The sequence below is a fragment of the Malurus melanocephalus genome, unplaced genomic scaffold (genome assembly GCF_030028575.1).
Source record: "Malurus melanocephalus ecotype Western Australia unplaced genomic scaffold, MMel_1.1 scaffold_106, whole genome shotgun sequence".
Lineage (NCBI taxonomy): Eukaryota > Metazoa > Chordata > Aves > Passeriformes > Maluridae > Malurus > Malurus melanocephalus.
Genome location: NW_026623338.1, coordinates 571,623 through 596,037, shown reverse-complemented (window position 1 = coordinate 596,037; position 24,415 = coordinate 571,623). Strand labels below are relative to the sequence as shown.

Here is a 24,415-nt window from a genome sequence, read left to right as displayed (position 1 = left end):
GCTGAAGGGAAGAGCAGTGGCCACCAGTCTGGCCACAGCTGGGTGCTCGCCTTGGGGCCCAGCCCTTATCTCTGTACTGCACTGCCTTTGCTACATAGATAGACTGGGTCTTTGGAGCCAGCATGGATATCACTGCCATGACACATGATGGGGAAACTCTGGAGGGGCAGCACCTGAGGCATAATCAAATTAGGCAGAGGCATTGATTTGTCTCTACTACATGTCCTCTCCCAGGACACTTCAGCATCAGCCTCAATGGGGAGAGCACCAGACGAGCACATCTGAGAGTGACAGGAGTTTTCTTCCCATTCTCAAAGCGATGGCCTTTGTACAGTACTGCAGCAGGTGGCCCTGGCTGCTCACACACAGCCTGCTCTCCTGTGTCTCCCCCTCTTTCCTTCCTTAGGACACTCCTGTGTCAAAACCCCTGAGTTCCAAGTGTGCTGTACAAGTGATAGCTGGAAGGAACCACACAAGGAGGCACAGTCTGTGGGGGAGATGCCAGCTAGGACTGCTTGTTTGTGCCAGCTGCCAGGTGTGCATCACTGCCTGGAGGGCTTGGAATGTCCACCTGGCACACACGGAGAGAGCACAGCATTGTGCACAACTCGTCAGGCTGTGGTTTCTGATGCTGCGCAATTCATATGTGCTGAGCGGGGAGCGTGCCCACAAATAAACAAGCCCGGTGCCAAGATACCTTTGAAATAACATATTGTGCCAGGTCCTCAGTTGGGATAAAGCTCTGGAGTCCTGCTGATGTTGGAGTCTAGACTTGTGTGGCACTGGGCTGTGGCAGGAAGATGCATTTGTCTGCCWTCCTGTTCCATCTGGTGAGCAATGCTCATTCTGGTTGGAAGTCACCTTGGAGGGAAGCTTTCACTGCTTACTCTGCTAGACTTAAAAATTATTGTTCTTGATACTGCTCTGATTAAGAGCTGTTTTTTTCTGCATAAAGCCATGTGGACTGAGAGCCTGCAGTTGGAGCACAGTATTGATAAATGGCACGTTTGCTTCGTGGATATGTGAGGTTTAATTCCATTTTTGTTCGGTCACCACTGGTCCCACCTTAATAAAWGAGCACTCGTTAGTGATTTTTGWCCAGTTCCCCCCCTACCCAACACTRTCTAAGCAGTTTTTTTGAGCTTGTGAGAGATAGCTCTTGCCCTRAGGATCTTTCTGCCCAGCAGGCACCGTGATTGCAGGAGCCACAAGTGTGAGATGAGCCTGGAGACATGCAGTCATTCTGACATTTACATAATGCTCCTTGCTCAAAGGGACCCTGTTTTGTCCCTGTAGTTAGGGCTAAACTTAGTGTAGGGCTTCACATCACTTTGAGGAAAAGAGGGCATGGGAAATAGAGATATTAATCGGCTGTGGGTAGGTGTCCTTTTGGGGGCAGTTTTAAATGATATTGGTGTGTCTTTTAGAGCAAAATGAACTAGGGGGCTCTCATCCCTACAACATTCCCTCTGSAYCTGACTTGTACTAGACCTAGCACARTCCTRTGTGTGGGAGAGAGGTGAAATGCTGCTTGGGACAGATTATTGCCCAGAATCCRTATCTTAACAATCCCCATCCCTTCCTTTTTGTCCTCTGGTGCATTTGCATCTTTAAACACAGATAGCTGGTTTGGGAAAGGATGTGTTGTTTTGAGTGCACGAAGGAAGTGGAGCCCTTGGCCCCATCCCTTATGGGTGGGAAGCTGCAGCACCCTCCTGAAAGCAACCCTTGTCTGCGCTCGGGGTACGTGCAAGACATCAGTGGGACAGAGTATAAAGGTCACTTGCAAAACCTGGGCAAAGTACCTGAAAGGTATGGTCTGGAAAGATATTCAGCAGTAAGAAATATGGAATAGGGCTAGAGAACTGTGTGGGTATCATTTATGTTTCTGAACAGGGGCTGAACTACACTGATCCAGGTGGGTATGGAAACCTGATGTAAATCATGTTGCTTAGAGACTCTGCATTATGGGCAATTGTAGCAGTAGTAGGTCTAAGCATAGTTTTAAAGGTTTATTATTAGAAAGTATGCTCCATAATCCTCAAACTTCTGCTGAAAACAAGAAAGCCAGATCACATTGGAGCTATTTCAGCCTTTGCTTCTTAAAGAGAGGATGTATTGTTTCTGCATTAATGAATGAAATGTTAGCAACCATCTAAGTTAGAAGTAGCTCTCACGGTAGAGAGTTAATTTTAATTGTTCTCTATTTATATGCTAYGTTGTTGCTTTCTTTGCAATTTTCCCCATTACTTAAATGCATCATAAACTGGGATTTTATTATGCAGGAAGCTTGTAGATGTGCACATTTATATACTGCAGAGACAATTATGGAAATATGGCACTCACTACTGTAAAAACCAAGCCAATGTAAATGAATGATAAAAAATATTTCAAAACATCTGGGCTCACTGAAGAARGGGAGGGAATCATCACCTTAGGAAAGCTTAGCTAGATCTCAGTAACATTTATGTCAGTCCCACCTTTTGGGAGAAGCCAAAAAACTTTGGTCCTACTGAGCAAAAAGCTGTTCTGATTTATGCCAGCTAAAGCCCAGGCCTAGCGCTGCATGCCATGAGTTATTTTTTCAGACCGAACTTGCGCATTCTTGCTATGACATTGACATTCTTTGCTGTAGCTGTTGCTAGGGGAGGGTGGGCTATCGRAGCCTGCAAAGTGCGGGCTTCTCTCGCGCTCTTCCCAGTGCCAGGGAGGGAGTGTGAAGCAGGCAGTGCTGATCACTGCTGCAGGCAGTGCTGTGGATTAAAGGCTTCATTAACCCAAGTRTATCGCTCAAGGCACACGCGGTTGTTGTTCAAAGTGTGCTTTGTGCATTACAATTTGTGGGTCCAGTTCAGAAGTCTGTACTTACACATAATTCCTCTGAAAGGACAGAGATGCATTTCTTCTGYTCTCTTTTCCTGTCCAAGTATCTCTATCCAAAATACACTGCGTGCGACAGAAGAGCCAAAGTTATCTTCTCTGTGGGTAACWTCATAGTGCTGAGGAAATAATAACTCCAGTGAAATTAGACTCTAAGAAAAAGATGGCATCAGGAACCCATCTTCTGCTAGCATGTGGAAACTCTTGAACAGCAAAAAGATTATTAGTTACATAACTCCCTTCCCTCCTGGAGGCCTAAGTGGTTATTATATCACCACTTAATTTTTCTACTGTCCTTCATGTCACACAATGCCCAGTAGATCTGTCATTACAATAGACATGTAGGTTTTGCTTGCTGCAACATGTGCAAAATGAGAGTGATGGTTATTGCTGCTTCTAGCCTGCTTGTGCCCTTCCTATATCCATTTYTTGTATTGCCATAATCTAAATAGCATTTCAGCTACTGACAGGTTTCTGTGTGACAAGTGTCTCAGTCTAGAGCAATCCRCCATGTAATGCTGAATGTGAACAAATATCCAGGTGAAATGGCACAGAAAGGTGTGTCTAGGAGTTTACACACCAGAGCTGAAAGGCAGTAGATGGGCTGGGAAAGAACTTTCCTGAAGATTTGAAATGTGCTGGGGTGGAAAGGATTTCAGACACCAACAGAGCCCAGGGGCTTACACTGCAGACTCTGACTCAAGAGTTGCACAGATACAGTTTCACTCTGGATAAATGCAACTTGGGTTTCTTCATGGGTTAAGTTAATGTTGCAAGGCTGACTCTTGTATTTTAAATCAACTTGTCAGTGAGGATGGTGGGTCTTTTGATTCACCTTGCTGTATCCTGTGGAAATGCCTCGTTTCTACCAACAGGTTTGTCTTCTCCCAAAAACTAATTCCTGTGGATTGTTGCAACACATGTTCTTGCCAAAATTGAGGGAAGATGAGACAACCTGTGTTACCAAATTAGCCTTGAGACTTTTGTCAAGTTTGAGTGCATGGTAAAGTTTCATGTTTTGCTTCTCGCCAGGGATTAGCTTTGGAGGCAGGTATGGCACCAGCTGGCATCAGGCATTAAATTTCCTGCTATGTATCAAAATGAGTGCATTTCTGCTGGTTGCAAGTAGCCTCTGATTGAATCATTGCTTGAAACKGAGGGAAGTTTAATATTAAGCCAGCTGCTCATTTTTCAGCACTCTCTAGGTACACCAGACCCTCAGACTTCCATCTCCCATGACCTCAGCAGAGCTGGGCTGAGGCCATATTTTGGCTACTGTATCCCTATTTGGCTGTCCTTTGGTTTTGTTGGGGCATGGGTAGCAGGGCTGACGTGTGCTCCATTGCGTGAGGAACTGAGCAAGCTTTGTGGCTTTTCCCTGCAACCCTGAKATAAAAGGAGTAGGATGACAAGGTTATCACTTAATGGATGTTTATGAAGCTTCCACTTTGCTTGGTTGCATCTCTGGATTTGCAYCCTCAATATCAAGGGCACAACCCTGGTAAGCAGCTGCACACTCRTTTGTGAGTGTGGTCTGCATTTGTTGATGCAGCCTGATTACAGCAGGGGCTTTGTGAGTGAAAGCCTTGGTGTATCAGTGTGAATCCTGGGAGTGTGCAGGTTACAGTTTTTGCAGGTTAGTGTTTGCACCTGCCCACTCCACATCTGTTGAGACCAGCTGGGAAGATCCAATATGTCTTCAGGTAAGTTGTGTCTGATACTGACTTGTCCAGGTCACAACATCTTGACACAACCATAGATATTGGAAATAAAATCTGTGGCTCTGCTGTCATCCTTTGACCTTAACACCCTCCTGTCTCTTAAGCATATTGATCCTGTGATAACATGAGGAGGGCTGCTGCTTTTTATAAGGTATCAGAGGAGCACCTCTCTAAATACACATCTTTATTGAGACACGTTGCTATTTTTCCTTCTRATTTTCTTTAATATCAGTGTTTCACAAGCTTTCAGCCTGCAGGACGTGATAGAGGTAAAATAGAGCTTTTCATTCAGTTTCCYAATAGGCGTGAGACAAACTGAGCTGTCCTTCAAGGGCTTCCCAGCACAGCCCTGCTTGCCTTTGCTTATTGCAGCCCCTTGTGAGAATTCGTACAGCCAAAGCCTCTTGTGCAGAGCAGCCAGCTTTCCCAGCCACTGGCAGCCACCTTCCCATGTTATTTCAACTCTTCCTTCCTGTTCCTTCTGCAAAACCCTCACCTCTGCCAGGTGTGTACCAGCCTGTTGTATGAGCCAGAAGGGTGAGCTGCAGAAGTGCTTTTTGAATGCCTGAGGTTGCACCCTTGGCAGTCTCTGGCAGTGACTGGTRGGGCTGGTGCCGCCTCTCGTGTGCCACCTGCCTTCTGGGCTGCACCAGTGGCTCCTTTGCTATTCCTGCAAAGGGCTGTGACAGCATCAGTGCCTGCAATGCCCTTCATYTAGACCCACATGATCCCCCACAGACTGGAGGTAAAATGACATTTCTCTGCTGAAGAGGTTGTTTCTGGATGGAAGGGCTTCCCTTCCCTCCCAGATACCAATCCCTGGTGCCAAAGCAGCATGGGGCAGGGTATTGCTTTGCCAAGCGCCCATTTTGCCTGAGTACACRTTCTTCCATGCATGACCCCTGCCACAGAGAAATGGCAGAGTGGCTAGGGCCCTCCAGCTAGCACATAAATGCTGCAGTGGGTTGTGGTGTGCAAATAAGGGAGAGGGCATGAAAAGATGGATTTCAGCCCTGGGAACAAGGCATTCTGTATGCAGACCCCTCTCTGCCTCAGGACTCAACCTGCCCTTGGTGCTGACAAGGAGAGACCTGACAGCTCTCCCTGGGGTTTTTTATTTAGCATCTGCACCAGAGACTGGGGAGAGGCTCCAGTCTTGCCMCACAGCTCTGGGGACTGATGTCAGTGGGTGCCACTTGTCTGTAGCGATGGGCCTTGCAATGGGTGCTGCTTTTGGCTGTGACTCCGTGCGTCACAGCTCACACCTTGGGCTTACCTAACGCTGCTGCGTCCTGGCTGACAGAAGTCTGCACTCCCTTTCACAGGAACGTGTGATATAAACAATGACAGGTCTCCTAAGAACAAGAGCTTGTAGTCTGGAGGCCCTCCCCAGGATAAGTTGTGGAGACTTTTCTGTAAGCAGTACAAATTATTTATCTGGATTCTAGTGTGCCAGACCAAATAATTGCCCCTTCCCATCCGGAGAGGAATTGCCTGGGACAGGTACCAACTGTGCATTTCAGGGTGCTGGTTTCCTGGCTATTGAGATTCCCTGTGGCTCCACAGCATCCTCCTGTTGTTCAGGGTAGCAGTAGGGATGCAGCCCCACCTGACCTCACTGAGGAAGGGTGCACGCCCTTGCTGTGGCAGCGCTGCAGCTCTGATGAGCAAAATAAAAAGACAGACCCATTGTGGTTCAGGTTTTTAAGCATCTGCAAGGGGTTCTTTTGTGAATGTTACAGCAAAGAAAATGTTTGGAGAGGCTTGCTTTCTGCTACACAAAAAAGATCAGGAATCCCGGTAGGGAAAAGCAATCTTTGCTCTGAGATAAGATGCTGGCAGGCAAATACTGTATTTTGCTTTCATTTGTGAGTGCCATTGAAGTACTCTGAAAGCACTAGTCTGTGACAGCCCCTGCAGGCCTGCAGAGACTTTTGAATTCTTGACTAGTTTAATGTTGTGGCAGTGGCACATTATTGACCATACTTTCCAAAACTGCTGACAGCTATAGGATTGCTACAGATGTGGAGTCAATACTTTCTTAACTGCAGGTTAAGAAAAGGTTTTTAAAATAGCTCTGCTTGTGGTCCTGTGCCAGGACAGAACAGAAAATTGGTAATGGAAAAAATCAAAACCACCCCCCAAAAACAAACCCTAGCAAAAACATGTACTTCCAAGCTGAGTCTCCAGTTCAGGGTGAAATGTATTTGTCTGTGATTTTTACTGAGCTAACATCTTCTAAAGAAAGTCTTCACCACCTTGAAGGCTTCCCTACAATCCCAGAAAGCCAAGGGCTGGTACCCCAGTGACTTTGTAAGGTATTGGTGGGTGTAGCAGTAGCTCACTTTGCCTGGTCTGACAGCAATAGCTCCTGGCTAGYGCAGCAAGCTCCCAGGGACAGTGTTGGTTAGCTCATCAGCCAGGCTAACAGGATTCCATCCTCTATTCAGCACAGGAGATAACTTAYGGATACTGTAACTTCCTTAACTGCTGAAGAGAACATTTCGGTCCAGTGACTCAAGACAGCCTTGGGCAATGCCATGGTTTGAAAGGCGAGAAGTAGGAGTGGGCTCCTCTTGCAATTCGTGGCACAAGCAGTGCCCTGATGCGATGGGGTGATTTCCTCAGCTCCAGAACCTCCTCCATATGCTTTAGGCTCCTTAGGGACTGTTCCCTCACATCTCTAAAGCCTCCTGCAAGGAGTTGTTTTAGGGTGAGACTCCAGTTTCCCATCTRTGACTTTTTCCCAAACCAGGTGTCTGCCAGATGCGTGTTTTCAACCTTGTGGGTGTAGCAGCAGAGAGCTGCAATGTCCAAGAGCTCCCAGGTGGCCGTGGCTGCTGAGCCAGAGTGGCCTTGTCAGCAGCCCCGTGAGTGTGACTGCTCAGCACCCCGCGTGTTTTACATTCCTCTTCCTTAAGCACCTGACGATGCCACGGGGCTGCTGTTGTACTCACACTGCCAAAGTGRTGTCTGCAGTCCTGTGTGCCGGCACTGCCCCAGCACGAGGAGCCCCTTCGGTGTGCTCCCCACTCTCCTGGCACAAACCCCCCCGTTTCTGCTGCTCRGCTGCTGCTGCTCGGCTGGGTGGCCGCGCCGTGCCCCGCGGTGCCCGGGCGTGCTGCCTCGCTGCGGGGCTCCGAGCTGCCATTCCGCCTGGGAGAGCCTGGCACAGGCAAGCATTGCCCTGCTGCCARGCATCTGCAGGGAAACTCCTGCTGCGGATTTCCTCCCTTCTCTCTGCATCTGCGGGGAAGTCACTCTCGTCTGGAAGGTTTTAACCTCGGTGCTGAGAKGTTTTCATCCCTCCCCTCCRTGGTTAATCTGTAGATCAGGTTGARTGTTAAYGTGACTGCAAGTTGGGTAGCATTTTGGCTCGGTGGTGARAGTAAATTTTGTTGTAGCTCTTTTTCCTGCGTGCAGCTGAGTCTGGAGCAGCACAGCCGTGCACAGGGCCCTTGTTAGATGCCAGTTTAATTGATCCTCACTCACTGCCTGCTCYTCTGTGCCTCCACCAAAGGGTGACTTTTCTGATGCCAAGAATTTGGGCAGCAATATAGCTGAGTTCACCACCCAAGAACTCTGAGGGCCGGTGCCAATTTTTAAATTGTATTTTTCTGGCAAATAGCCATATCTTGGTCTTAAGAAAAAGAAGTCAAGTATTTCTAACTCTCAATCCTGGCTTACCCTGTAGTGGAACAAAGCTTGAGAGTACWGCTGGACCTCACTTTGCTTAACTGAGGTGGGCCAGAGAGTTTCCCACTGGGTAGAGGGAAGAGGAAAGAATGACTAAAGCCAACAAACCAGCCCTATTTTGCAGCAGATGAAGAGACCCTGGGGATGGAAGAGCTGCCTTGGACACTTACGTGTCTGAGCTGGGAGGATGGTCCTTTTGCAGGCTGGAAGGTTCAGGCAGAGTCCTGTTACTTCTGGGTTGGGCTGAACAACAGAGGCTTCTGTCAGACAAAACTCTGATTTTTTGAGCCCTTGCAGGCAGGTATGACTGAACAACTGAGCATGAGCCGAGTTTCACTGCATTACCCTTGTGGGAGAAACAGAGACWCTGAGTTGTGCTGGGGACTGCCAGAAGGTGCAATAAAGACCTGACAAAACTCATTGCATGGCATAAGCATGATGAAGACAGAGGATTCTYAGCACAGAAATTCTCCCACAGGCAAATAATGTACTATCTTCTGGCTGATTTATTTGCTATTTTACAAATCTGTTTTAGATGCAGCTTCTGCAATCTTGTCTCCACTTGAGGGAAGGAGGGTTTATCTATCACCCTGAATTTCCTGCAGCATGTGGAGCCTGTTCAGGAGCCATCTGCCTTGGATCCTTGGCCCTTAGCATCTTCAACACAAACATAAACCCTTTTATTAACTGCAAAAATATGTTGCACCAATACAGTATTTCACGCAGGTTGACTGGCTGGTTCAGTAACTCTTCATCACCCTCCATAACAAGCACCTAGTTTCAGAATTTGATTCAGGAGCAACTTGGGGCATGCACGAGCTAGTATTTTCCTTGACAAATGGCAATAGGYGACTGGTTGTCCCCAGGAGCAATTTTGCTCCTGCAGGAGAGCTGGAGAGCCTTGCAGAGAGCCACATATTCTGGGCAACAAGAAACAGGAGCCATGGGCTTGCAGTGGCARCAAACATGGCAATAGGAAAATAAATATTTATTGGCACAAACTGGGGGTGAGAGCTATTGTCACAGTAGGGCAGAACCAGGCAGGATCCATGATGCTGGATGCCAAAAGCCAGGAGGAACAGCTCAGACACAAAATGGTACAAGGGTGATGGGAGGGCTGGGTGAAGGACAATGGCCCTGCTTTTTTTTGGCCAGTGCAGACAATTGTGCTCAAGTGTTGCTCTGTGGAATRGCCGGGATATTATTTTTACAGCACTTTTTCTGGAAAGCAGCGTTTTGCAGCCCAGTGGGTTTGAGCCATATCCCCACAGCAGGCTGGCACACAGCTGGTGTCTGTATACTCATTTTCTATGCAGTCTGATTTAGGGGACTTTGCACAGAGAAGAGCAGTCGTTGATACTCCACATTTTTTCCAGGGATMAGTGCAAGGCTCAGGAACAGTGAACTTTGTCCAACTTAAGCATTTCATTGCAACAAGCTTCTGATGTTCTTCTGTGCCTAGGGAGGAAGATGTCTCCCTCCCTGTGGCAGCTGGATTTTCTGTCCCGCTTGTGATAAGGATACAGACAATTGGCTCCAAGATGTTAAATCGGGGCACTGTCTTATGAATGTAGCTGTTCCTCTGTGAATGGGGCTGATTCTGGAGCAGAGGAGCCAGGTGTAACATTTTTGGCTTGGTTTTGTGCCTGCAGCAGTCAGAACAGGCCATATACAGCAGTATTTCAAACTGGAGCAGAATGAGAACAGACAAAACAAGAAGGGATACAGGAAACTGTGAATCCCCAGCAGGGAGGTGGATATCCAAGCCCTGAGCCTCCAGGGAGCTGCRTATGCCAATGCCGTGTTCTGTTTGAAGATCACAGAATCACAGAATGGTTGAGATTGGGAGGGACCTCTGGAGATCATCTGGCACAAAGTCTCTTGGTGAGAGCCACGACACACCTTCCTCCTCSTCTGCTGAATCTTGGAGACTTTTATTGGATTTGCTTGGATACAGATAATTTAATAAATAATACTTTCACTGTAATTCTACAGAAATAGTGACTTTACAGCAGTTTAAACTGATTTTTAAAGTCTCTAAGTAACTTGGTAGTCATAGCAGTAGAGAAAAAGCCCTAAATTATGCTCAGTTCAGAAATTCAAAACTTGGAAATACTGCCTTGTTTCATTCAAKATATTTTCTGTACTGCATTTCAGCACAGAGTAAATTAGCAGTGGCAGGAGAAGAGAATTGGGAGGAAAAATGCAATAGAATTTGCAACAAAATGGTGAAAACCAGCTTAAAGCCATGACAATCACACATGTTAGCAAAACGGATTTGTCACCTCCAGCAAGTGCTTTCTTTTTCAGCCCCATGGTGCAGCCCCATTTCAGATTCTGTCTCTGAGGCACAGGTACAAAGCCAAGAGACAGTGTTCCCTTCTGTGTGGTACAGGCAAGTCACATCATGGATTATGTGTGCTTGACTTTCCTCAAGCCACAACTTCCAGGCATGTTGGTACATGGTTTTCCAATACCAGTTTTGACTTGTTCTTCAAGTGGCAGATTGCCCCATCACCTCTTTCCAAGCCTCAGCCACATGATCAAACAGAGGATAATCCCCAGTCTCACCCTCTGGTTGCCTTACTTTTTCTTGGAGGASTTCTCCAAGGTTATTTCCAAGGTCCCACTCATGGGGCCCTTATCTTGGTCAGAGCCATAAAAGGGGCTCCAATGAGCTGCATCATTCAATGATGGGCAAGGGCATGGTTGGAAATAACTCATCTGAAGCATGCTTGGAGAAAAAATGTAAAGAAATAAAGTGTCAATGCTGAGCAGCCTGTAGCCCGTCTAGAAATGAGGTCATTCTTACACGAGGGTTCTGTAAGTCTAAGGCATGTAAAATTCCTCAAATATTATTAGGATCGAAATAATACAAACCATTATTCTAAAATAAAACTGTCTGGGCTTGCAAAATTCGCATTCAGATAGTAAGCAAGGGAAATTTTAAGCTTATCAAGCAAACATAATCACAAGTGTGTATCTTAGCTTCAGTAAGGCAAGGTTCCTGGGGAAAATGACAAGTGTAATTAAAACCTGTCTCATCCCGTGTGCGCACAGGGGATGGCAAGCTGTGATGGTAATGGGAACAGCTCCTAGCAGGTGTTTCTCTGTTAATATGAGGTATTAAATAAAACTTCCCAAGTTTATTAACCCAAATATTCTCCTTTATGCCTCTAGCAGTGCCTCTGTGATGTGATGCAAACAGGCTGAACTTGAACTGTATCTTTTCAGCATAAACTTTTGTTTTCAGAGGTACAGAACTATCTACAGTAGCTGACTCTGTTACAGGAGCCTGGAACACTGTTGATGCTGCAAATTCTTTTCCACTTTGTAGCTCTGAAGGTTGTTAGTTTTCCATGATGAAGATCTCAGGCTCATTACAGCATGGTGGGGATCCTCTACAACCAGTAGGAGAGAGGAGGAAACCCTGCTAGAAGTGCTGTGCTCTGTTTCCTGCAACTGTGAGAGGATGAATGCAATCAACTACGTTTTTTAAATAAAAGAATCAGAAAGGGAGGAAGCAGAGCCAGAGCTGGGCTCTGGCTTTGGATGGTCTGATGTGTCACTTCAGAAGAGCAAAGTGTTTGGTCTGAAGGAGAGGGAAGCTTGGCTACGCTCTTTCCTCTRCAATACCTGATAGTTCCCAGGCAACCCCAGTACTGTGAGACTTCTTGTGCTTATATGACTTTTCAAGTTCATTTGTTATTTGCTGCCAGAATTTTCCCAAGGAACGCAGACAAGGAGTGGTAAATGGTGATTAATTCAGACAGCCTAAGTAGAGGACTCACGGCGGCTCCCCATGTACTACAAGAAAGCAAACGGCTTGCTGATGTCCTTTTGTTAGGGAATTGTGTAGCCTGGTTGTTTAATGGAGTGTTTAAAAATTGTGTTGGCAATAGCCTATGAATAATGTATGATGAAATACCTTACTGCCAAGAAACTGCTGATATGCTGGGGAAATTTCCAYCAGATGTGAGAAAAATTTTGAAGGCACTGTCTTCTTGGGATGCCCTTTATTTATAGCCTCACTGCTTCGGAGATTGCATTCCCTTTTTAGATCCTGCATGTGAAGATGCCCTCCACTGCCTCTGTATTCCAGCTCCACCTGACTCCACTTGCTTGTGCCCATAAAAGCTCCGGAATTTTTATGAGATTAGGCTTTATCACCTGAGCACTGTATGCATGGAATATTTCCTGTGCAATTTCCAGGTATTTCCTTCACCTGTTTACGTACCTGCACCCAAGCACCCTTCATCAAAGGAAGATGGACGCTGGTCACGGCAACACCCCATGATGCGGAAAGCAGAAAAAGGGTCAAATTATTTGGAAAAAAAAAAAGAGACCAGTTGGATTTTGCAGTGTGAAACGAGCTCGGATGCCTTTAAATTTTCCTGTGTCCTCCTCCAGTGCGTGAGACCTGTGTGTGCTTTGGCCATGAGTAGTGGGAAGTCACTGTGATACAAAGTGAATAAATCTTGCTTGACCAAAGAAATGAGAAGGCTTAGAGTGAACCCCTGCTTGCAGGGGAGCCTTAGGTGCAAGAGGAAACAGGCCTCCTGCCCCAGGACACAGATCACACAGGCATGGAAGCAATTAACAGTCTTCCTTTGCTCCTTGTTTTGGCCTTCCGCTCTTCTCCAGGAGAAAATAAAATCAGAGCTTTGTTTCTTCATGTGGAGTTTTCACCACCAGCATTGAAATGCAGAAATATGATGGGAGGGCAGGTGAACATAATGCATATCACTGTGCAGAGTAGTCTCAGCTAAGCATTTGTCAAAAACAGACCCAGCTTGTGCAGTCTGTAGCTCTGTGCCCTGCCCCTTCTGTGGCTTTGTTATGAGTAGCCAAGTGCTTGTGCTGCATTTTTGTGTCTGTATTTACACAGCAGAGTTCTGAGTCGAAACATTTCCTGCAATATGGGTACTGTATTATTAGTATAATGCCAGAACAAAGCTACACGTGGTTGGTGTTGGTATTAGTCAGCCGAGGAAGTGACATCCTCACCTGGGAAGTTGATGTGTTGGGTTTGGGAGCTTGTGATGCCAACAGCAAGCTCCAGGCATGAGGCTACAGGGCAGGAGAAAGATTGGGTTAAGAGAGGGGTTGTATCCTCAGGGAGATCTCCAACTGGCTTAGCAGGATGATTTGTGAAAATGGGAGAGAAGATTTATGCTTTTGTGTTTGTTTGCTGCTGGGAGGTGCCTGGGCATGSAGTATTTTCACAGCTCCAGGAAAGGTGTATTGAAGGGGTTAGTCTAAACACAAGACAGGTGACAAGGAGCACCAGAGTTTGACTGATGGTGTAAATATTTTCAGTGGAACAAATAAAGAGGAAAAGGTATCTAAAAATTCCTTCAAATCCACCACCCAAAGCCSATCCTGCCAGCTGAGAAGTGTTTTCAGCAGAAAGGGTCACAAAGGTCTAGGCAGAGGATCATGGTCAAGTTCAACCAGCATTTCTCACACTGCTAGCTGTGTATGGAAGAGCAACTTTGAAAAGGAAGTGCTGTTATGAAGTTTATTTCACTGATGCTTCTGATGATCCTATTAATTTATATTTTTTTAATGTTTGTTTTCTTTAGGTGAAGAGCGAAGGCCCCAAACTGGTCCCCTTCTTTAAAGCCACTTGTGTCTATTTTGTCCTGTGGCTGCCAACCTCCAGCCCCTCCTGGTTCAGTGCCCTCATTAAATGTCTGCCCATCTTTTGCCTGTGGGTTTTCCTTCTGGCTCATGGGATTAACTTCTTAGTGTCACACCAGAGTGCCAGCCGCATCCTAGCGGGACTCATATTCTCGGCAGTGGGAGACGCCTTTCTCATCTGGCAGGAGCAGGGCTACTTCATTCATGGTGAGTACAGTGTCAGTCCTAAAGGGATGCCACAGTGCCCAGCTGTTACCCTCTTTGTTTAGYAATGAGTTGCTGGGCCACATGTTTTGTTTATTCATGTACAGCTTAAGCCCCGGGCACTGGGAAGCACTCATCCCTTGACTAAAATCCATCATGGTTAGAGGAATCACATCATGGATGAGTCTTTCTCTCGAGCTTCTTTTGAGGTTAGAGCGGTAATTAGGTCAGGTTTGGTTTCCTGGCATGTGTCACAGCATCTCAGCTGGCTGGAGTTGAGAAGGTGGCATGGCAGAATCCCTGGGGAAGAGAAGGAAATGCTCGTGGCACTCATCAGCTTCTATGAAGCTTTGGGAAGTATTTACCTSCTATCTCTCTGCAGGGAGATCTGTCAGCCCTTTGCTGAAAGGATCGGGAGTGGGACATATTGTGCAAAGGTCCTCAGTGGAGAACAGGTGGAGAAGATATTCATGTTTTGATAGACAAGCCCATAGCCTGAGGGAGGCATTAAGTGGATGATAGAAACCAAAGCAGCAGAAATCTTGTCCTACTTGCAGGTTCATCAGTGTGAATCATGCAGCCTGTTGTACAAGACCTGTCTGTTTTGCAAAACATTTAAATGATGGTCAATTAAGGACAAACCTTACCACAGTGGTCTGTCTTCTCTGTAGGAAGATCCGCATCTCTCGGAGCAAAATGAGCTTGGTTTATTTTGCTASTTTGCAGACTGGAACATAATGATTCAGATTAATCATTTAAAGCCATGTTGAACCTGCCTGCAGCAATGCTCTCCCTGGCCTTGGACTGTCACAAGAAATCAGCAGCAGTTGAGTYCTTCACTGATCTGACTGGTGGGGCTTCTGAAGTTAATTTAACCAGCACAGGGATCTCACATAGCACCCATCATTAACTGGCTGCTGTGACTGTCCCACTAGAAAATGTGATGAGATGAGGGAACTTTTCTGACTTGTGCTGTTTTCAGCTCTGAAAGTCAAAGACTTATTTTTTCCCCTCTCTCATGRGGTTAGTATTTAGTTTTATTCTGGGATTCCCACAAGCTTTCTGTACGAGAAGGAAGTGTGTGCAGTGCCAGACATGAAAGGCCAAATTCTCTGAATCTGGCTTTAATCCTGCTTCCCAAGGGCTTATCCCCATCCCATTAAAAGTTCATGTAAAAATGTTCACTGATTTTGATGGAATTYAGCTTAGGCTGTGAGGATTGGACCTATCTGGCTGAACCTTGGCATGCCAAGGATCTCCAGCTTTCTGAAGGTGCCATCCCTTCAGTGCTGAGCGCTGACATTCCCACYGATGGGCCTCCTCCCAACAGGAGTACCTGGCTCAGTTGCCTCAGCCCAGCTGCTTTTGTCTCCTGGAGTTGCTCCTTGAGCTRTGGCTTGGAAAACACTCAAGGCACAGTTCTCCCCACAACCATTTTTGTATGGACTGTTCCGTGCTTCTCCATTTCCATGGAGCTGATGTATGTCCAAGTTCCCTCTCCAGTTTAGTGCTCGAGGAAGGCTAACCAGTCACAGCAATTCAGCATCTGCCTGATGTGTTTTAATCTCAAATGAGTTGGGTTTCAACCCTRCTCTCACAACTGAGAAGTTTTGCTTTGTGGTGTCAACAGATTTTTCTTCTCGAAAAGAAAAGCTCCATTGGAGCATTTTGAAAGCCTCAGCCCACTGARCTACCACCTTCTGTAGGGAAGTGTTAATATTTGCATTTCAGATGTAAGGAGATAAAGTGCASAGCTCCACTTCATCCTTCACCTTGCCTACAAAATGTAATTTCTCCTATTTAAAACGCGTCAGGTTGCTGTTATTGACAACTGACAATATTTTTGATGCCATCATCTGTGGGAATTTGAAGTTTCAGAAGAGAAGAGGAAGTACTGGACAAAAATGTACATTCTGTTCAATTTCTGCAGTTTTTGGACTGAAAAGGGTTGGAAACTGGGCTCATTTGAATAGCTTTTGAGACAATGAGTTTATAAAAGGATGTTTGTTCATTACTTTATAGGGAAGTGAGAGCCTGGGAACCTACTCCTGGCATGCTTGACTTTTTTTCATTTTTGCTGTTTCAGTCCACTAATGACATGCCGTTTTCTGACTAGTGCCTTACTGCATATAGAAGACACTTTACAGTTTTAATATCCACCTCCTTTGATAGCAGGCACTTAGAAACAATTTATKCATTTGGTGAAGAAGACAGGGACAGCAAAAGGCCTTATTGCCAGCCTGAGGAAACCCAGGGGAAGAAAGCGGACAGAGAAAAGGGCTGACCTCCATAATGTGATTGAGAGGACCAAACTAAAGTCTGAGAACTGCAAGAGAAATGCACCCCCATCCCTGTGCAGCCATCACAGGTTTCCCCAGTTCCTGGCATGATTTGTGGGTGTTGAATGAGTAAACCKGGGAGCTGACTCCCTTGTTTGTGACCAGCCTCACCACATATCACGAAGCTCCTGCCTTTCTGGGCTCTGTTTGCCTGCCACATCTTGTCCTCTCCTCCTCCTCGCTGCCAGATGCCTGCATGAAGGACAACACATTCTTCAGTTCCCTGTTCCAGAATGCACCATATAACACCAYTGAAGGACAAAACATTCCTCACTACTAAGGCGAACTATCCTTCTCCTTACCAGCTCTCTGCGCTCCAACGTTTCCTGCACTATAACACTGTAAGCTCTTGCCCTAAGTCCCTTCTCAGTTCTCTCAGTGCTGTGCCCATGAGGTGCAATAGCTCTGTGTAAATCAATTTCTCGTTCTGCTTTGTGCTTCTCTTCTTTCCCCATCACACTACATTTTCTCTAGCCTCACCCTGCAAAACAGATCCCCACCAGCGCCCTCCCTTCTGAGGATTTTGTTCRCATCCCACCATGGCCAAGCTCTCAGTGGATGTCTGATCTGGTCCTCCCCAAAGACAGGGAGACACTTCCACTTCTTGAGCTGCCTCAACACAAGAGTGTTAGGGTGAAGTAACATCTGCCAGCTGCTGGTTTTCGTGACTGCCCTTTATGCCAGCACATCATGTGTTAAATGTGAACAAGGGTCCTGATTAAGGACTTCACTTCCCAGATTCTTTTYACCATTTCATGCTGTAGAGCTGCATGAAAACTTCCAGCTACTCTAATAGCCCTACCAGGATAAAGTGGGACAGCCTGCAGATGCACCAAGKGTGGGTCTGGGAACCAAAAGACCCAAGGAGCTGGGCTCTGTTTGTGTCCCATTATCTACAGTTGTCATGACAGCTTGGAGGCAGCAGCTGTACCAACACATTGKGACATATATTTGTCAAGTGGATTAGTGGCACGTCAATAACATACAGGCAGTACCTTCCAACACCCACATCTGGCATTTCTCAGGGGTGTTGCACTTCAAAGGAAGCCGGCATTTTATTTTCCCTGATTGATTCCTGGTAAGGTTCATCTGAATCTTGCAAATAGCCATAAAATTGTTGGCAGATCACATTGGTGCAGCCCCTGAAATATGCCAGCTGCCTCTTTGCAGCTTAGATTTCTCCCAGCTATGGGCAGAGATGGAGTAGAAGCCAGATTTAGTTCTTGAGTACCTTYGGGTTTGTGGCTAAATAYGGGCAGGSTTTGTGTCTGGGTTTGGAGGGATTWGTGTCTTTTGTCACGTTTTGTTCCTCCACTGCTCTGATTCGTCTTCCTGTTCCACACATGGCCTGTGAGAAAAACACTATGGATAGTTAGAGGGAGTGATCTTAGGTCTGCCTTCTGCTCAAAGCAGGGGAAGAGGAACTACCTGAAAAGAAAGCTCAATTCATTCTGCAGCAGCTTAGTTCACCTGGCCCCTCAGCAGAAAGGCTTTTATCACAGGAGAGTTGTATTTGGCTTCAGCTGTAGATGTGCTGGGGCTGTTTTTTAGGTTGGGGGCTTGGTGCTATCTGCCACGTCCACATTGCTGTATTAAAATTGTCCCAAGTGTTCCATGTGCTTCTCACTGGTAGTGTTACRGGTGGTAACATTGCAAGGAGTGTTTGATTGCCAGTCACCGTCGAAAGGTCACACACTTTCTGTGTCAATGCTTCTCTCCAGGTCTGCTGATGTTCGCCATCACACACATCCTGTACTCTTCAGCCTTTGGCATGAAGCCCTTGGACCTGAAAGCCGGCTTGCTGATGGGCGTTGTTTCCAGTTCCTGCTATGCCTTCCTGTACTCCTACCTCTCGGGCCCCTTCACCTACCTGGTGGCCGTCTACATCGCGCTGATCGGCTTCATGGGCTGGCGGGCCATGGCGGGCGTGCAGCTGTGCAACGACCTGTGGACGTGGACCAAGCTGTCGGCCTGCGTGGGCGCCATGCTCTTCATGGTGTCCGACCTCACCATCGCGCTCAACGAGTTCTGCTTCCCCGTGCCMTACTCGCGCTTCATCATCATGGCCACGTACTACGCAGCCCAGATGCTGATCGCGCTGTCGGCTGTAGAGACCAGAGACGAGGAGGACTTCAGGAAGAGGAGCTAGGTGGAGTGCCAATAGTCTGTGAACACGTGGGTTATATCTCAGGTGCTGTAGCTGCATTCACCCCTGAGAGAGATCTCCATTTCTCTAGGCACACTGGTGATGTTGATTTTGCTTCTTTGAAGCATTACCTTTGGGAATTACTTTTTTTTTTTTCAATGGCTTTCTCTGAATACAGCTTACTTCAGTGTGGAGTCCACATCAGAAAGCTTAGACTGTCCCTGCAGTAGTTACTCATTCAACTTTTCCTCCTTGAAAGTGCTGTACTACTGCATTTTACTTGTTAGTCTTGAAACTGATGCTGAATGTCTGGGAAGAGGAGGGCTGGTGGAAAGGAGGTTTGGCCGTGCACTGTGCTAAAAAGCTTGCTCTCCAGTGTAGGCAGACAGGCACAGATCTYTGCTAATGTCATAGGTAAAAATTAATTTAACTGATGTTTGTTTCTTTTTGTCTGTTACAAACTCAGTATGCAAACTGGAGCTATTCCTCTGCTGAAAGGAAGGTTAAAGGGAGAGCAAAAAGGGCATATCCAGCTGATAGGGATGGGAGATGATCTTTGGAGTCAGAGGCAGCGTGTGGGGCAAGAGCCAGCAGAACCAGCATGAAAGCAGGACCGAGGGTGTGGAGCAAGAGGTGTGCTGGCAGTGCTGCATGCTTTGATTGCAGTGATCACTGCTCCAGGGCAGGTCTCCAGGTACAAGTCAGCATTGCTGCATGTGGCACAACTGCAGAGAGCAGAAGTTTGTGGGATTTCAGGAATATCTCGGTAGCCAGGCCAGCACRTTCTCCCTCACCACGGGCACACAGTTACCCAGTGCCTGCAGCCACCAGTGGGATGTTATGAGGAGGAACTTCGGTTTTTACAGCAGAACTTACTCATTGCGTCTTATGAGCATATATCCTAAGTATCTTTAGTATGGCAGACAGACATCCAATCTTTATGTCTGTTTTCTCCAATATCCTAACAAATAATATTCCATGTACTCAGTAAGTTTTAGTAGCACTTACAGTAGTACTTTTAGTACTGCTGCCTGCAGTATCTCAAATCTTTGTGTGAGCATTTCCTGTGGTCAAGGCCCTGATTTTGGATTGCTGTGTTTTGCCAGCTGGTAGTAAATGATCCTCTTTGCACCACTTCTTTTTTTTTTTTTTTTTTTTTTAGAAAGCCCCTTTTTAGCAGAGCTTCCTGAAAAGCACTGTCCTTTGTGTTTGAAACGCTTGCCACTTCCTTCTCAAGCTCACACAGAACGCTGCCAGCTTTTCCCTTGTGTGGAGAGGTGCTGAGTGGGTCTCCTGCTCTTCTCCAGCCTCGCCTGGTGTGCCTGGCAGGGAACAGGCACTGCCTCCCATGACTTCTCCATCAGTGCAAGTGCAGCCAGTATTACAGAAWTCTAGGCTAACCACCCTGACCCCATGGAGGCATCTGCTGCTTTTCAGACAGGGATCAGAAAGGTCAGCTGCATTATGGAGAGGGAAAGCACTGTAGGTAGCGCAGCCCCGTGTAATCCCTTCCCTTTAATGCTGTTATGTAATACTGTCAGTATTCATTCACTGGAGCATCRGGGCCTGCCTGGAGTAAACAGCTAAGGGAATTTAGAGCCATAAACCATCTCCATTCATCAGCATTGCTTATCTCCTGGCCACAGATTGAACTCTGSAGTGTAGCTCTCTGCAGATGTCACCTGCTGTTACTCGGCTGTTTGCAAATCAACTCCTTCATCAGACTAACCCAGCTAAARGGAAATCCAAGCATTTGGGGTGAACCCCACCATCCTCCCAGCATGTGAGCAAACTGCCCACTGCAGTCTTTGAGCCACAGCTCCTTGGCACAGGTCAGTCCAGCACACTCAGTCCTTAGCTGGCAGTTCTTCAGAGGAGCCCCCCCACCCTGAGCTTCCCTTTGCTTCAAGGGAAATGCTTGTGTGATAAAGTAAGCTTTATTTAAAAGTCTTGAGTTTTGATTCTCTTTTTTTCCTCTGTAGAAATGAGCAGTCTTCAGCTTCCTGAAAACAGCTGAGTTGCTTTTCTGTGTGCTTTTTCATTTTGGCTTGTTTTCCTGTGCTTCTCTACCATCAGCCACTGGATACTTGCAGAAAAAAGTCTCGATGTGTTATTAATTAGGAGGCCTCTCCACTGGCCATCAGAGGTGCAGTGTCTGGTGGCAGAGGTCTCTGGGTGGGACAGCAGAAACTTGTGCAGCCCACGTAGGCTGTTGTTCCCTTGCTGTCSTGGAACAGGTCACTCCAGGTGACAGGCTGGGACACATTGGCCAGTCACTGGCTCCATCCCAGTGCTGCAAAAGCTTCAGCCTTCCTGGGAACATGAGGCAGAGCCCTCAGCATACAAAGAAGGAGAGTCGTGGTTGGCTTGGAGGTTTGCTGGCAAAGACCCTTAATCTTCAAAATCTTTCTCTGGTTCTGCATTCCTCTTCCTAATCCACATTACTTGAATGAGACCATTTTGCTGGAGGCTCTTTCCTGCTGGGAAGAGACCAGATGCTCTGTGATCTGACACAATTTTGAGATGCCTAAATCCTGAGAAGCACTAAGCAGCTGCTGGCAGTCTGTTAAATAACTTTTCTTGGGATTAAAACTCTTTCCTTCAACCCTACTGAKGGCAATCTTCACTTCGAAATAGAGCAAACAAGAAGTGATGTTCAAATGCAAGAAATGGTGTTACTGTCTGTGGCACTGCCTTTGTGGACCTTCCTGTTGCCTCTTTGAACTGTGAAACTGTGAGATCTGATCCATTCTTCCCCTTTTCASGAGTACAGTCTTTGAGAAGCACCCAGTCTCTGGCCCAGGAATGTTGCAGAGGGAGTGAAGCCTCCCAAGTGGTGTAGGGTTCCAAACCCCAGCAGYAGCAGCTCCTTTTATTGTTAAGTACAGAGGCTTTCTTGTCCAAACATCCCTCTGCAATTCCTGTCTGTGGTCACTTGAACTTACAGGTGTGCTCTGATTACTTTCTGTCATTGTCACCCTCCTGGAGATCCTYTGGCTCTTTATTTGGACATAAAAGATGCAGCATGTTTACTTCAGTCTCTTTCTGTAGACAGGTGCCCTTTGCAGAACTCCCAGGGAAGTCAAAGAGGCCAATACTAATTACAACTTGTTTGTAAATGCTAGTAATGCTCCTGGACTGTGTCACAGGGTGATGCTCATGTAGAAATGGCAGGTCAAGAAGAGCAAATGCAGAGGATTTTAACAGCTTTACTCTTAATTCTGTTTGTGCTGAATACCTGGCTTCTTACTCCTCCATATGTATAAGAATGACTGGTTCAAGAATTACTCTAACATGGCTTTTGAGTAGACTGCTGAAGGTTTCATGTTGTAATCAGTGGAGGAGGAACTTTGWGAAGTTTTTAGTGGCTCTTCAAAGATTTCCAGTCCTGTAGTTTGGCAGTAACACCTGCATTTTCAGCTTGCTATCATGGTAGTTTTGGGGGCTGTTCTGGAAGAARCAGATCTAAGCAAACAGCAACTGTAGAACTCAGTGGCAGGTACCTCTCTCTCTTTGCTTGGTTTCTGGAAACAGACAGGGGCTCTTTCAAACGGAGGCATCATAACTGTATTCTTGGAAGAGGATGGGAAGTTGCTGACTTCTCATGACAGAAGTCCTCCTGKATAAGTTTCCTGCCTTTTATCCATGCTTGCTCCTTTTGTAGCTTGGGTAAGTCACTTAAATTTTCTGGGGCCAGGTCCACATCTGGTGTATGAGGGCCATTGCTATACCAAGTTATCACACAAGGAGGAGGCCTTCACCCCATTCTAAAATTGAGATAGTAGCCCTTACCTACCTCACAAGGTTGCGGTGAGGATTGATGCTCATACTGCACTTTGAAGAGGTAAAGTGCTATGTAAATCCCAAGTATTATCCAATTTCAGTGTTAAAAGCGCTTTTAGGGATGTGCAGGATTTCTCTTAAAGCATGGAATGTGTGACTGCCTTTTCAATTTGCATCAGATGGGAAGCAAATGCAAAGTATTTATTCATGCTGGTTAGGACGGATTCAGCTGCGCTTGAACTCTGAGGAAGGCTTAGCTTAAAGATCTGAACTCTCTAATTTCAGTTTTGCAAATGGTTTTTAGTTCTTCTAAGAGCCTTGACCAAATTCTTAGATGTGAACCTTGCATCCAAATTTTGCAGTCTGGTCTTGTCCCTGATTGTTAGCTGCAGTCAATATAATCCAGCCAAAACAGAGTGCCTCACAGTCTGCTGTGGCTGCTGAAAAAACTGGAACAGAAAATGAAGTCATTCTATTTAACCTTCAGTCTGCAGAAGGTCAGCTGGGTTTCATGAGACAACTTGCAAAGGGWTGTTTAATTTCTGTAAGTTTTACTGGCTTTAAAAACAGCAGAGAGGGAAAGCCTTGATGGAATCAATAAGGTCARCACATCCTTCTTGAATTCCTTTCTTTTCACCTGAGTCAAGGAAACAGCGGGTTTTATAGCAAAGGAAGTGCTTGTACCACCAGTCCTACAGCCCAGAACAAAAACTGATCTAGAMATACAGTTCTCAACCATCACCATGTTCTCAACTAGGATCAAAATSCCACTGTTCACTGTTTTAAATCTGGACCACAGCGAGAAACTACCTAGTTGTTGTAGCACTAGCTGCTATACAAACACAAATGAAGGTAAGGAATTACACACTAAGGAATGTGAGCTGTGTACATGTGAAATGGACCATAATTTTGAAGCAGCTGCAGTAAAATCTTAATATGAACTCAGAAGCAAACACAATGCAAATTTTTATGGTTTCTTTAAAATATTTGATGGGTTTTCATTTTCTTAGTTTGGAGAAAATTTTTTTAATGTTATTTTATTTTTGCTCTTACTGTAAAGAATAAAAATATATTACTCTAGACAGTCTACAAATGAAAAAAAAAGGTGGACAGTTGGCAGGAATGTCAGAACTTCTGTGGCCTGTATTGTTTCTGTGGTGACACTATGCTGCTGTTGGGTGAGCTTCTGGAGTGCTGTGGTGGCTCAAAAATGAGGCTGAAGCACAGGATGCAGGGTTTGAGCCACCAGGACTTCAGTGGGAGCATGACTGGGCCAATTCGGATTGGTCAAAAGACGGAGCATCAGGAAATAAGACACCTTTTCGTGACAGAAGAAAAGCAAGAAACCAAAACCAGCCTGTTGGGCGATGGTGCTGAATCACTACAAATATTTATCTAGTCCCTGCTGGTGCAGGTTCCTGCTGGACCAAGCCTTGCTCCTAATTCAGCTGGGGAGGCTTGCTCCAAGCCTATGGTGCTGGGAGGGTCAGGCCAGCAGAATCTGAAGCTTTGTTAAATAAAACTCAAAAGCAGAAAACAACAACAAAAAAAACAAAACCCCAAAACCACAAAAAAAACCCACCAAAACCCAAAACAAACCAAGGAAGGAAAAAGCAAATGCCACTGGATAAGTGGCATTTCTGCCTGCCTGAGAATGCAGAGTGGCTGGTCTGTCCTGAACACTAATCTCTGTCTTGGACCCATGTGAGCCTCTTCTCCAGCCCCACTCCCACACATTCCAGGCAGAGTGCACTGAAAGATGTGACTGAAGCAGCTGCTCTCCTCYGGGGAGTCAAGCATTTTGCCATGTCTGAAAGTCTCTAGCACTTACTTTYTTTACTGTGATTGTAAAGGTCGCCACATACAGTACTGCCACTTGATCTGGGATCTTTTCTTAACACATTTTTATGCTGATTTTACTCTTTTAATTCTTTGTTTGGAATGTATTTTTTTTCTGATTTCTTCTGTGTGTAACAGCAATTAAAATATTAATTTACTGGGTA

At 46.1% G+C, this 24,415-nt stretch overlaps 1 protein-coding gene across 2 annotated transcripts in view; it reads left to right on the top strand.

The window, feature by feature from the left end:
• Positions 1-24,415, top strand: part of TMEM86A (transmembrane protein 86A) — a 26,660-nt gene extending 2,245 nt beyond the window's left edge. For both annotated transcript variants that reach the window (XM_057369256.1, XM_057369255.1), the window contains exons 2-3: positions 13,883-14,147; positions 18,205-24,415. In XM_057369256.1, the coding sequence (XP_057225239.1) occupies positions 13,883-14,147; positions 18,205-18,632 (693 nt within the window). In that variant the 3' untranslated portion in view covers positions 18,633-24,415. The remainder of the gene's footprint in view (positions 1-13,882; positions 14,148-18,204) is intronic.